General features: G+C 37.5%; 1 protein-coding gene across 1 annotated transcript in view; it reads left to right on the top strand.

Moving 5' to 3' along the window:
* The window catches only part of FRAS1 (Fraser extracellular matrix complex subunit 1), a 470,770-nt gene that overhangs the window by 153,423 nt on the left and 301,918 nt on the right, over positions 1-15,429 (top strand). Inside the window, 1 exon segment of the mRNA XM_010384575.2 lies at positions 11,923-12,030. Coding sequence (XP_010382877.2) covers positions 11,923-12,030 — 108 coding nt within the window.

The raw sequence follows: 15,429 nt of genomic DNA, 5'->3' as shown, positions 1-15,429 counted from the left end.
TACTATGTTCCCTCTCTAATTATTTATTTTTGCCTTGTTCCTTAATTGTTTCAGAAGTCTTGCTTCTTTAACTATATTTCCAGATCAAGAGCAGATGTAAAGGACCAGGTTCTAGTCTTCTGTATCTGGGTTAGATTTTATTCATCTATATCTTCCACATTGCTTACCATGTGACAGATCCTCAGTAAATTCTTGATGCCTTGAATTCTTCAAGAATTTAGAGTCTAAAATTCTATTTTGAATGAGGCATAAATATACACAAATACACATATTGGGGTTTATTCTTTAAGACATTCAGTTCATACTTGATAATAATGGCTCTCAATGTTACTGAATCCACCGCTTTGCCTTTATCCAGTCTGACAATGTTTATCTTTTAACATGTTCCTGCATTATAATTATTGAGTAGGTTTATATGTACCTTACTATTTGCTTTCTATTTGTTACTCCTGTTCTGTATATTTTCCCCTTTCTTTTTGTCTTTGAATCAATCCATTATTTTTTAAATATTTCCGTTTATTATTCTTAGCGGGTTAGTTAAACACACTTTTACTATTCCTTTACTGGTTACCCTAGATATTACAACATGTGTTAATCATTTTATTTACCTCTTCTCAGCCATTACTATAACCTTTGAATTCTCCGTTTTTTCATCTATCTCCTATCTTGTGTATTTTTATGCATTTTGTGTTTACACATATGTTAAATCCCAACAGATATTATTATTTTCATTTTGTATAGTTATTACTTAGATCTACCTATATATTTACCCTATTATTCTAAATTTCTTCCTACATTACTGTGTTTCTATTTAGAGTCATTTTCTTATTGCCTGGAGAACTTCCTTTCATATTGTTTTAGTTTGCGTCTGAAGGTGAAAAATTCTCACTGGTTTTATTAATTTAAAACATTTTTATTTCATTTTCATTCTTGAAAGGCTGGGTATAGAATTCTTAGTGATTGTTTTCATTCAGCAATTTAAAGATTTGTCTTCTGAGTTCCATCTTTTTTTTTTTTTAATGTGTGTGGAGAAGTTACTATCAGTTTTGGCATTTTTATTTGAAAATAATTTCCTACCCCTCTGTGGCTTTAAAGAGTTTTCTCTTTGCTGTTCATTTTTCGCAGTCTGATTCTGAAGTGCTTAGGTGGTGTTTTCTTTATTATTCTGATCGATATTCATAGCAATTCTTGAATTTATGGCTTGATATTTTTCTTCAGTTTTAGAAAATCCTTGACCATATTTTTAAAAACTTTTGTTTCCACCCATTTCTGTAATTTTGTCTTTAGAACTCAATCACTCATTTGTTAAACTTTGTAATGTGTTCCGTGTGTCACTAATTCTGGTTTCTGTGTTTTCTATCCTTTTGGTTTTTTCTGCTTCAGTTTAGATATTTTGTATTGACTTATATTCTTGTTTTCTTTAGATATAGCCAGTCTGCCATTAAGCAAAATTCATTTTATTTGTTTGACTTTCCATGTTCTAGGATTTCCATTTAATTGTGTTTGTAGATACTAGTTATCTGTGGAGATATTAGTAGTTATTTAACATGTTTCAAGATATGTATCTATTGTCTTTCATTATCTTTATTAATTTCTGAATAAAATAGAGTACAGTCTTTCCTTGACTAGTTAAGTCCCTGGATAATTCAGTGTATATTATTACATTATGATAAAGTGCTTTGGGTTTATGTGTAAAATAGAGTTAGGATATATAATCAGAGTTTTCACTGACATGCATGTCTGGACATTTGAAAGTCATGTGAAAGTGGGACAATTTTTCTTGGTGCAGTTATGTGTTACTCCTATGACATCTAGCATTTAGGACCCCTGTTCATTAAATGCTAGAATCACCTCTAAACCAGCAGTCTTCAAAGCAAAGTTTTAAATGCCTCTTGAGATGGTATAGCCTCACGTAGGAGACCTGGTTAATGTTACATCATGAGCTGAGTCACTGGCAATGAAACCTTGAACTCAGGGCCTCTGCCAGGTTTAGAAACACATTTAGTAGGATGTGACTTTAACCTAATTGAATGCGAGTGTTGGTACAACTCTCAACCATTTAGTGGATGGTCAGTTTAACTGGCCAAGGGGCTGGCTAGAGGAAGACTTAGGGATTGAGAACGTGCAGCAGAGCTTCAAATGATATGACACAGCTGTGGCATGCCAGATCACAATAGCATTGGCCTGGCATTCAGTCAGAAGTAGAGAAACTCTTTCAGAGCAAAGGTCTTGACTGAGATATTAATCTAGAAGGCAAGATCTCAAACAGCATAGATTGAAGATGGCTATTGCAGCAGCAAAGATTTTCAAGGGCAATATGTTGAACTGAATGCTGTCATCCGTGTATCCAACTTTTCAGCAATGACATCACAAAATAGTTAGCAATTCTCTAAATTGGAGAATATATGCCCATCTATCCATCCATCAACTCATTCAAAAACATTAAGTGCCTGCTATGTTTTAGTCACTACAAGAATACAAAGCTACCTATATATAAATAAATTGTCCCTCTTAGGAAGGGAGAGAGACAAGTCAAAAACTAATTATAAAATGAATGATAATGATCTAGTGGAGGAAGATGCCAAGAAAACAAATAATTTTAATATGTGAGATAATGGTATAGCTATAATTTAATTTCATGTGCAAACATTTTGAATGTTTACTTTTTTCCACCCATTTGCCTTAGGAATATGAAATGAAGTCTCTGGGAGCTAAATTAATAGAGAAAGAAAGAAATTATAAGGCCGAGGTGGGTGGATCATGAGGTCAGGAGATTGAGACCATCCTGGCTAACACACTGAAACCCCATCTCTACTAAAAATACAAAAAATTAGCCGGGCGAGGTGGCGGGCGCCTGTAGTCCCAGCTACTTGGGAGACTGAGGCAGGAGAATGGTGTGAACCCGGGAGGGGGAGCTTGCAGTGAGCTGAGATCACACCACTGCACTCCAGCCTTGGTGACAAAGCAAGACTCTGTCTCAAAAAAAAATAATAATAATTATAAGCTTAAGCTACAGTAAAATCTCCCTAATATCTGGATTACTTAAAGTGGAAAGATGAGGCAGATGTTTTACTCATAGTGGAACTTCTGTGGTTAACATCTCTAGGAATTTATAATGGTTAATCTGTCACTGGGGTTCTCTTAGATCAGGCTCCCACTATTACAGGATCATGTTACAACAAGTGGAAAACTGGGTGTAAAAAATAGAACAGTTACAGAACTGAGCCTGTATTTCTATTGCTTCAGAATTTGGAATGAAGAGGAGCACATTCTCTGGGTATTTTATTCTATATTTTGAAGATATCCTATTTTGTGTGTATGTGTGTGTACTACTCTAGAAGTACAGTTTCTATAGAACTCAGTTAGTGGAATATGTACCAACATTTAAGCAATGGAAAAGTTTTCTTCTTCTAATCTTGGAAGCTGGAAGTTCCAGCAGGGATTTTCTATAGGTCTAAATGCTACACCTACTCCCTCTGTCACAGAAACTACCATGATCAATAGGCTTAGATTGTGGCAAGTGCCCAAGCTCATAGCTAACATTTTTTGAGTGCTTCCTAAGGACAAGTCAATGCGCCAGTACAAGTACATTAGCTTATTTCATCTTGATTGTCACCTGATTGGGTCCAATCTTACTCTTAGTTTGCGTATTAGGAAACAGACTCAGAAAAACTAAGAGATCTGTGCAAGGTTCTAAAGCTAAGAAGTAAGTGAACTTGTGTTTGAACTCAAGTTTACCTATTCTGCCATTTTAGCATTGCTACCTGTCTTAGTGTGGTGTATAACCTATGTTCATAAACCAAGCCTGTGGGTATGGAGGTGGGTTTGGTGGGAAAAACATAAGTCTTAAAATCAAATGGACACTGGCTGAAATTTAGGCATTAATACCATCAGTTACAAGCTTTGGGATATTACCTAACCTCTCTGAACCTTGGTTTCCTTGTCTGTAAAATGGAGATGATAAAATCTATCTCAAAGGTTTTAGGAAGAAATAAAAATGTGAAAATGCCAAAGAATCTGGAAACCAGAAGGTGCCCTCTTTGTCCTTGTGTGTTTTTTTTTCCTATGTAAAACAAAACTGAGGGGACTAAGCCTGGCTTTGTGGAAGCAGGTGGAGCTTTAAGACATGAGGTAGGGGAATATTTACTAGGTGAAGGAGGCAGAAAAGGCCAATCTGAGGAAGTGATATTTCAACTGAGACCTTGAGGATGTGTGGAAGTTAGATTAAGAAGGGTGTGAGTATGCTGTTGCAGACATGTGAACGTACTGGGCAAGTAAGTCACTTAAGCATCACAGTCCCTTTATCTGTAAATGCAGGTAGCACTGCCCTAGTGTGTCCTGCCTGGGTAGTCTGTTAAAGTCAGAGAGTAGAAGTAAGAGAGATTTGAAATGATAAGACTGCTATACAATATAAGGCATTGTTATTGATATTATATGATAACAGCACAGAATTAAAAAAAAAAAAAAAAAAGGATGGGTTTGAATCCCAGATCTAGCCGCTCCTATTAATAGCTGAGCTCTGGACAATTCACTCTGCCTTTTCACACCTCATTCCCTCATTTATAAAATCGGAGTCATGATGTCAGTTTCACAGGACGCTGTGAGAAATGGTACCATCATGAGTATGTGGAGGACCTGGGAAGCACTTGGAGGTAGCTTGTTCCTTTCCTTCCGTCTCCCTGCCTCCACCCTTGGTACCACACTATTCTAAGACTTCTCTACCAAAGCATGATGCTAACTTACTATGCTGTTCAGCGTCTCTTGCACAAAGACGTTTTTAAGCTATAATTAGCAGCAATCTTTTCATCTGTGATTCACGCTGTTGTTTTTGTATACAAGTTGATACTCTTAGAGCCATGCCTTCAGGTTTATCATTTTAAGACAGCTGGAGGAGGAGATCAGGTACAAGCTAATCATGCCAGGATGCTGAAATGAGAAACTACTTAGGTTTTTGATATGTAAAACAAGAAACTTCTTAAGGGGGTATTATATGAAACAAGCCTTTGAAATAGGTCTCAAACAGGAAGTAGATCACAATTTTGTTTTTTAATTAACCTGTATTTGCTCCTCCTGAAAGGAGAGAATTTAATGTAAATACAAAGTCTCACATCTTTTCTTGACAATGAGTGTCCTCTGCTCCTTTTTATTTGGGACAGAATGAGGAGCTTTACATGAACTTTAAATTGAGAACAAATAGAAAAGGTATTGTTTATCTAAGCTGTCTGAAGAAGGGCACTTGGGGAAAGAATTGCACTCTAAAATAACTTTATGAAAGTTATTGATTCGTTTCTTTATGGTTCCCAGACAAACAAGGACCATTATTTCTGTGCCCGAATGGGAGCTGGGTCAAAGAACCCTTTTTTATAGATTATCTTTCCTGAAAATCAGACTTGTCAGGAAAATGAACCTCCAGAAATGGAGACATGAGACTTAGTTGAATATTGCGTCCTGTTCACTGCTTTGAAGGGCAAGTAGGAAACACTGTTAATTTTTAAAACTTTTGCTGAGTACAAGAAGGTTTGGGGATAGCTCAGGAGATTTAGATAAATTGCTACTTTTACGTATTTGCTAAGTAGTTTTTGTTTAAATTCCCTCCCCCATGACAGTTCAACTCTGTAGACCAGGGTCTATCTATCTATAGTAGGCTGGGGGAAAAAGCATAACATTTTTGTTTTTTACCTTATATTTTATTTTATTATTATCATTTTTTGAGACAGAGTCTCACATTGTTGCCGGTGCTGGAGTGCAGTGGCATGAACTCGGCTCACTGCAACCTCCTCCTCCCGGGTTCAAACAAGTCTCCTGCCTCAGCCTCCTGAATAGCTGGGATAACAGGCGCCTGCCACCACGCCCAGCAATTTTTTTTCTATTTTTAGTGGAGACAGGGTTTCACCATGTTAGCCAGGCTGGTCTCAGACTCCTGACCTCATGATTCACCCTCTTTGGTCTCCCAAAGGGCTGGGATTACAAGCGTGAGCCACCGTGCCCGGGCACCTTATATTGTAAAAGTAACTTCAAAAGATCACATAAATTATATATATATAAATTATATATCTTTGTTGTTGAAAAATGGAAAATACAGATAAGGATAAAGGAAAACAAACAAAAAAAAATCTGGAACTCACACACGGAATTATCTACCCCTCACTTACTAGTTTATATAATTCCACAGTTTGTTTCTATGCACATAGATATATTTTTATCACAAAAATATTATATTCTACATACTGTTTTGTAACTTGAAAACACAGCTTTGGGGGAGCTTTATACTTTCTTTCTCACTTTTGGTCTAAGAAGCCAAGGGAATTTAAAATGAGATGAATTAATCAATAATTAAAGTAGGGTTATTACACCATTTAGATGAAAGAAAACTTATGTTGACAGTTGATATACTGCTCTTTAGAATTCTATAAATAATTCTCCCCCCCCCCCCAGAAATTTGAGTACTGATTAAGGATATATTTATTGTTTATTTTTAGCACTAATCAAATATTCAGTAAATACTTACCCAAGTGAAGCAAGTTTTTATTTTAAAGCACCTTGCTATTACTTTGAAGTATTTGGGGAGGGAGGCATTATATTATCTGCAAGAACATTTTATTCATATATTATTAAAAATATTAAAAGCTGTTTACAATGATATTTTGATTGCTTTTTAAGCTTGTCTTAATCTAATCCTTATCTATCTTCTAGTGAAAAGCTATTTTAAGAGTATTTCTTTTGCTGAGTGTGTGTTAGATTGGAAAGGAGGACTTTAAAGTGTCAGAATTGCAATAGCAACGTGGAAAATCTGTAAAACTTAGTTTACAATGTTATTACTTTGGATTTTATGGCTTTATCCAAAGTTCTAGCTATTGAGGAACTCTAGCTTCCCTGCTTTCATAAAGCAACTTTATGTGACCATATAATTGATTTCTAAAGATTTAGACCTGAAAAACATGGCCATGTGTCCAGGCCTTGGTAAAGGACTCATTTTACTTAAAATTAACCATAATACATTATTTAGTTTCATGGAGATATTAATACAAGGAAGTTTTTTTTTTTTTTTTTTTTTGAGATGGAGTGTTGCTCTGTCACCCAGGCTGGAGTACAGTGGTGCGATCTCGGCTCACTGCAAGCTTTGCCTCCTGGGTTCACGCCATTCTCCTGCCTCAGCCTCCCAAGTAACTGGGACTACAGGCTCCCGCCACCATGCCCGGCTAATATTTTTGTGTTTTTAGTAGAGATGGGGTTTCACCGTCTTAACCAGGATGGTCTCGATCTCCTGACCTCATGATCCACCCGCCTTGGCCTCCCAAAGTGCTGGGATTACAGGCGTGAGCCACCGCGCCCAGCCAATACAAGGAAGGTTTTTGATAGGTCCAATACCTAGATGAAGAAAATTTTTCTTTAAACATAGTTTGACATCAATGGAGTAATGATATTCAACATTATAAAGATTTTGTAGTGACATCATTTAAACATTGTTTTCTGAAGCTCTCACAACCTAACTGGAGTATCTCAATTCTTATGAATAGATATTTTTGTGCAGGTAAAGAAACTCAGGGTTGATTATTAATTAATTCAGCCAACATTCAGAAACTGTGCTAAGTGAATTTTGAGATATACAAAGAGGAATCAAATGAGATCTCCTTGCTTGAAGAGTCATAGTCTGCTGGGAAGACAGATATGTAAACATATCAGGAAGGCTTCCTAAGCCCAGATACATTTAAACCTTGAATTAACATAAAGAAAAACTATGGTTTTGTGAATGAAAGTGAACAACCTACTCCGTGTTCTTAGAAGATACTGTTTACAGTTTAGGAAGCCAAGTCTAGTGACTGAGGACTGCTTAAAAGTATAGTGGACTGCTTTGGGGGTCACTGTCAAAATAATTGAAGTGCAGAGAAGAACTTCACCTCAAGAAGTAAGAATGTTGCTTCTGGAGAGAATAAATATGGCTGGCACTTAGAGTCATACCAAGTTTAAAGGAGTACATATAAGCTGGTGTGGCCAACCAATGTCTAGGTCAAAGACATGGCTCATGATTATGCCAGCTTAGTGAGATAGTGACTTTTTGAATTTCCCAAGTAGTCTTGAAAACTCAACCTATAGATTCATTCCTCCCTTATTCAGCAATGTTCTGGATCCTCTAAATGCTAGGGTCCTAATTAAGTAATCATTTCTCTCTGCTAGGTTTTACTTATGTAGACTGGAATGAGAAGATGGGAAAGTCCAAGTACTTATAGGACTGTTTTCCCCTTGAGAAAATGAAATAGTTAGAAGGCATTGCTGAATGCCTGTGATATAATAGAAAACATTTGGATTAAAACTACATTACATTTCATGGTCCCTTAATAAGTGCCAGACACTGTTGACTTATCTTTAATACAGCATCTCCTTTGATGCTTTCAATAAACTTATTGAATAAGTACTTTCTCATTTCTGTTTTACAGATGAGGAACCTGGACATGGACGTGTTAATAACAGACTCAGTTAATAAATGGTGTCACCAGGATTCAAACATAGTCAGTCTGTCTCCAGAGCCTGAGTCCTTAGGTCTCCTAAGAACTCTGTGAACTTGGGCAACTGGTTCAATCTCGTTCATCCTGTTTTCTCATCTGTAAAATCAGAATCATAATAATAGTGCCAGTTTCATAGGGTTGACATGTATGTAAGGGCTTTGTGTAGCATTGACTACAGATACTTTCTCTAGCCTTGCAGGAAGATGGCAGAGGTGGGAAAAGCCACCCTCCCTCTATTCCACAATTGTCCCTGTGATCAGCACTTCCTGCTCCCAGAGTGGGGAGCGTAAGTAACTGATCAATAAATAGTAGCTGCTGGTTTTGTGAAGTTGTCATTTTTATTTAATCTGTATCCTGAAACCAAGATTGTTTTCTTGAAATCAGCAGGAAACATACTACATTGTGTTTGGAAATAAAATTTGTTTTTCCTCACCTTCTTGTCCTTGCTCTTTGGGTTAAGAGTAGACTGTAGTTGTCACACTATTGCCAAATTTGAAGAATGTGCTATAGCAATAAAAAGAAAGAAATTCAGAGGTATTCTAAGCCAAGTTCTGGTGCTTTTCTGCTTTGATTCAGTATTTTTGTAAATCAGACATTGAGAATGTAATCTCACCTCAGATAGATTTTATATTTCCTAAATGACTTTGGAGAGGCCCCAGAGTTTGAAGCACATTCCCCGAGAGGTTATGAATTTAGCTAACATTTCTTGACTTTAAAGGACGATTTTATTTTTTGCTTGGAAATGTTGTGCATATCCATGTAAATCTACACCAATGTTGGTATATTAGTCTTGGTTCTCCAGAGAATCAATAATATATACATATATGTCCTATTGGATACCTCTCTAAGACAGAGGGAGAGAGATTTATTTTAAGGAATTGGCTCATGCGATTGTTGGGACTGGCAAGTTCAAACTGTATTATAGAGCAGGTCAGCAGGCTGGGAACTTGGGCAGAAATGCTGTATTTTGGTCTTGAGGCTGAATTCCCCTTTTTTTCAGGAAACCTCAGTTTTTGTGGTTAAGGTCACTAACTGATTGGATGAGTCCACCCATATTACAGAGGGTCATCTCCTTTGCTTAAAAGTCAGCCGATTGTTCATGGTACTCTCCTCAACAAAGTACCTTCACAGCAACATTGAGACTAGTGTTTGACCAAAGAAGTGGGCACCATAGCCTAGCTAAGCTGGCATATGAAATTAATCACCACATTTGGTTTTTGCCATTTTGTGTGAAAATGTCCATTGCTAGCATCTACCAGTTTCTAGCTCATCTCAGCTCTAATTGAATGCTGGAGTTCTGAGGACTCTGTCAGGAGCTTGGAAACTTATCCTACTCTTCCGTAAAGTATTTTAGTAGGACTTCAACTACTGGTTGACCAAGGAAAACAGGGTGAGAAAGTTTAGAAGGGAGGAAACAGGTCTTCATTAAGCAACTTAGGAACTATGAACTCTTGCTTCCTAGGATCTATAGTGTGCCAGGCCAAGGATAGTTCTCACTTCAGGCACCAGAGTCTGGTCCAGTAAGGCTAACAGGAATATAAATGAGTGTAATAAAGTGTGACAGGGCCGGGCGCAGTGGCTTATGCCTGTAGGCCGAGCACTTTGGGAATCTGAGGTAGGCAGATTGCTTGAGCCTAGGAGTTTGTCGCCAGCCTGGTCAACATGGTGAAACTGTCTTTACAAAAAATACAAAATTTTTCTGGGTATGGTGGTGCATGCCTGTAGTCCCAGCTACTTGGGAGGCTGAGGTGGGAGGATCACTTGAGCCTGGGAGGTTGAGGCTGCAGTGAGCTGTGATCATGCCACCGCACTTCAGCCTGGTGACACAGTGAGACCCTGTTACAAAACAAACAAAACAAAACAAAACAAAACAAAACAAAACAACTGTATAATAGTGCATGCAGGAAAAAGTGAGGTCACAGAGGGCTAGTGAAGAGCTATACCTGAATGGCAGTTAAGGGTTAGGAATGATTCATTTCTGAGGTGTTGAGGCTAAGAAGAAGCTTCTTGGTTGCAAACTCTTCTCAGGAAAAGTCAGGAAAGAGTAGGAATCCAGGGGAGAATGAGATATGAGACCAGGAAAGAGGAGGCTGGGGTTGTCCAATAGTGTTGACCAAGTTGTCAAGGCCGGAGAGACAGGATCAGCTTATGGGGTCTGCATTTTGTCTCATCAGAGGTAAAGATGAGCCATGAAATAGTTGTATTTATTTATTTATTTTTTGGCTTTGAGGGTTTTTTTAAATTTTTTTTTTCCCATAGATTTTTTGGGAACAGGTGGTGTTTACATGGAGACGTACTCTAGTGATGACTTCTGAGATTTTGGTGCACCCATCATCTGAGCAGTGTATACTTTTAAACCAGAGAATAACATGGACAGCACTCTTCAAAAAGCTTTAGTGTTTGAAATTTAGCCAAATAGTATGGCTGCTTTCAATTCTAATAGGAATTTGGGTTAGGAAATCTCTGGGAAAATGAATCTCAGGACAGTCCATGGGATCTTTAGTGTTTCAATTTGAAGTCATCAGAACAGCCTTTCAATGCACAGAAACAGGTTTCTGTGGAAGCCATGAGATAGTTGGTTTCAAAGTTACTTCAAAATGGGCACAACTGAAATGTGGATTCAGCATGAGGGAAGATGAGAAATAGGGAAGCCATTTCTGAGACCCTTAACTGAGCCAGGGTTCACTTTTCTGTTTGCGACCATTGTTTTCCTTTCCAATTTGTGAAGTAATAACATAGTAACATTAACTTATGTTTATTTAATTCTCTCATGTTCATGACCCCAAATGATTTGTGAGATCCTTGGGGATACTGCCCACACTTATGCTTCATTTATACCTCAATATGCCCAGCACCCAGCCAGGCACAAAATAGTCACACATACATGTGTTGGTGCATCTGTCTTTAAAAATCCAACTACTTACTTAAATCCTCGTTTCTGATGAATATTAAGACAATGAAGTAGCAAAGAGCTGAAAAATGAAGCCTGTGGGGCTTATAGTATCTAGTGGTGAATACTGCTTTTAGGATGCTGGTTAGGGCTAGTCGAAAGTGTCATTTTCCTTTAAACCTGCTCCAATGGTTTCTGCTAGTTAACAGCAAAGCGAAACTTCAAGTCAGGGAGCAACTTGTCCTCCTGTGGTTTCAGGTCAATCGATGGATTTTACTCTGGGTATCGACAGCTCTCTGCCGCATCCCCTTGTCTTTGGCTACGTGGGTTGACTGTTGTGAAATGGATTATACTGATTATATTGCCTCATGGGGTTTAATCAGTGCCCAGCAAGTACTGTGTGTGGTGTGCCTGTGACTTTTCTTTGTCTTTTAATTGTCCAGGATGTGGGACTATTGTTGGTGCTGCTTTTGTGTGCTCATGCCTTGACTGATCAGTTTTTAAGTCAAAGCTTATGCCTCTTTGCAGGATACCACAATTTGGAAGCCTGATTCATGCCAGAACTGCCGTTGCCATGGTGATATCGTTATCTGCAAACCTGCTGTTTGCAGAAACCCTCAATGTGCCTTTGAGAAGGTACGGTATCCTAATTGTGTCCTAAATGTTTTGGTAAAGTCAGTGAAGGGTTAGATTTTTGGATAATTTCAGACATCTGTTTTTGACGTTTATTCTAATCTCTAATTGGAAGCTTAATGAAATGCAGAAGAGAATTTTAACATATTGCATCTAAGAATATCCTAATTTTCAGAATTTTAACGTATCATACCTAAGAACATCCCAATTTCCATTTATTGGGCATTTACTCTGGGCCAGGGACTTGGCTTAAGGTCTTAATAATGTTATCTCATTTAATATTATGTGGGGTAGGTATCTTTATCCCCACTTTATAGATGAGGAAAGTGAAGCCTGGAGATTTTAAGCAACTTAACCATGATCATGCAATTAATAAACTGCTGACCAGAGATTTTTACCTCGAGTCTGACTGATGCCAAAGCTACTAGCATTAACTGCAGCATGCATGAACCATCGAATGCATTGAAAATCAGAACTGACTTATTGAAAAAGATCTTCTAAAAATATCATTTGGGTCTGCCACTGATTGTATTATTGTGCTACCACTGGGCTCCCTAGGAATATAAGCACGTCTTTGACTCAATAAATCTCCTTGTATTTGACCAAGTCAGTGACTGGTATTTCCTCCCTTCCCTTCTGTTAAAAATTTTCAGTTTTTTTCTGACTACACATCTATTCTGTTAGAATAATACTTTTTCTAGTTGCTGACTCTTTTCTTTTTCAAGTGAATCTATTTTTTAAAAAAGCTTAAGCTTTAAATTTGAACTTCTGAAACTCCCAGGACAAGACCAATTATTTGATTCATAAAGCATTCTGTCAATTTAAAGTTTATTTTTCTAGTTTTTGGCTCCTTCCAATAATTAATCTTGAGTCTTTATGCCATCTAATGCTAATAAGTTTGTGTTCGTACCTGACATTGGAGCGAAGGTATGCCTTTAAGAGTATTCCTTCATTTCTGCGTGAATGTATTCCTGAGAAGCTGGGAATATTTTAAGTATTGGCATATTTGATAAGATTTTGTTGTATGTTACGGAGCTTTATGTTTATAGGGTAAATATTCCCTAAAAAAATCACTATGTGATTTGCTAATAAGTAAGTCAAGTCAGAATCTGAGCTGGTGGCAAAAACGCCATGAAAAATGCCCTTCCCCACTTCATGTGAAGAATTGTGTTATCATGGAAGAAGCCCTGAACTACATGTTAGAAGACATAGATTACATTGCTGAAACCTAAACATGCTCTATATCAGGGGTTAGCAGACTAAATCTGGTCCACTGCCTGTTTTTGTACAGTTTATGATCTAAGAGTGGCTTTTACATTTTGAAATGATTGAAAAAATAAAAACCAGTATTTTATAATGTGAAAATTATGTGAAATCAATTGTCACCATTGATAAATAAAGTTTTATGGAAACACAGGCTCACTTATTTGTTTATGTATTGACCTTGGCTGCAACAATAGCATTGTATTGTTGCCATGTAGACCATGTGTGACTCTTAAAAGCTAGATATTTACTATCTGGCCCTTCACAGAAAAAGTCTCCCATCTTTGTTATATATCAAACTTGTGATTTCATCTCTTCCTAATTTGCTCTCCTAATTTTTCTCATCTTGGTAAATGGCAACCCCATTCTCCCAGTTGCTGTGGCCCAAAAACTTAGCATCACCTTTGACTCCCTACTTTCTCCCACATCCCATATCTAGTACATTAGCAATCCCCTCCCAGCTCTTCCTTCATGAAACAGTAAATTCCAAATGTGACTTCTCTGCTGTCAGTCTGGTTCCATTATTATCATCCTTTTGTCTGGATTCTCACAGTAGCCTCTTAACTGGTTTCACTGTTTCTATATTTGCCTTTTTCACTGTAATCTTGATATAGTAGCCACAGGATCCTAATAAAATTGAAATCAGATCATGTTGCTTCTCTCCTTAAACCCCTCCAGTGGCTTCCGGTGGCTTCTCTTCTCAAAGTAACATTTCACAACGTCCTTTAAGCTACTACTGTGCCCCTCTAATTAATATTCTACTGTTTTCTCCCTTGCTCACTGCTTCAGACACCAAGCCTCCTTGCTGTTCCCTGAATATATATGTATATATTTGAGAAGGAACAATTTCGGAGGGAACAGCAAAGTGCAAAGGCTCTATGGCAGAAGTGTGCCTGGTATGCATATTCATATGTATACGAATAAGAGAGAGCGATGTGTGTTTACACACATATATGTATACATATATTGCTTGATCTTTTACTTGAAGTCTTGCCTGGATGCCATTCTGTTTAAAATTGTAAATCTCTACCCCCTACCACACATTTTGTATTCCTCTTCTAGACTTTATTTTTCTTTCTGATACTAACTACTATCTATTTTATTGATATTTTTTATTTACTGTCTCTTTTATTCTCTGTATATCCACAACACCTACAATAACACCTGACACATGGTAGACACTCAATAATTTTTTTTTTACTGACTGAATGAATTAATCAGAGATGAGGTTAGAGAGTTGGTAAGTTTGAGGTTATGCAGAGCCTTGTATGCTGTAGTATGGAGTTTGGAATTTTATTTTTAAGGTTATAGAATACTAACAAAGGTTTTAGGCATAAGGGTGGAATGGCTGACTTTTTTAGAAAAAAGTATCTCTGGTTTTTCAAAGATAATGCATAATATTAGAAATGAGGAGATCAGTTCAGAGGCTGAGAGAATCACCCGGAGAGGATGAATAGCAGAACCTGAGCACTGGTAGTGTAGGGATCAAGAGATAAGGGCAGGTATGAAAAGTAATTAGGGGATAAATAAGTAGAACTAGATGAAGGTAGGAGGGTGACAGAAAGGAAAAGGAGAAATGACTGCCATATTTGTGGGTTAATGACTAGTTGGTTAGCTGAGTCACCAACTGATATTGAGAATACAGGAGAATGAGGAAAAACAGCCCATCTGGGAAAAATGGCGATTTCAGCTTGGGACGCATTAGTTTTAAATGTCTGGGAAAGACCCAGGTGGGTATGTCAGAATGGTAGCTGAATATGTAAGTCTAAGGCTCAGAGGAGAAGATGGGACTGGAGATACAATGTAGCTGTCATCAGCACATAGATAGTATTGCAAACATGTAGAATTAAAGAACTCATCCAAAGAGATTGTGTGAGAAAAGGGTACATGATGAAGAATGGAATTTGGGGAGTACAGTCATTTAAGGGGAGGTGAGCGTCAGAGAAAGTGCTTAAGAAGATTGAGAAACTGTGGTCAGAGAGTGAAAGGAAAGAAATGGTCAAAGAAGAGAGTAATATTATAGTCACCAAGGGGAGTAGCAGATGCCCAGAAAGTTTGTATTAACCGTGTTTAGCACAGTTAAAGGAGTAAGTGGGAGGAGAACTTAATATGGCCCTTCAGATCTGGCAGCATGTAGGC

The sequence above is a fragment of the Rhinopithecus roxellana genome, chromosome 2 (assembly GCF_007565055.1).
Source record: "Rhinopithecus roxellana isolate Shanxi Qingling chromosome 2, ASM756505v1, whole genome shotgun sequence".
NCBI lineage: Eukaryota > Metazoa > Chordata > Mammalia > Primates > Cercopithecidae > Rhinopithecus > Rhinopithecus roxellana.
This window is presented reverse-complemented; position numbering and strand designations above follow the sequence as displayed.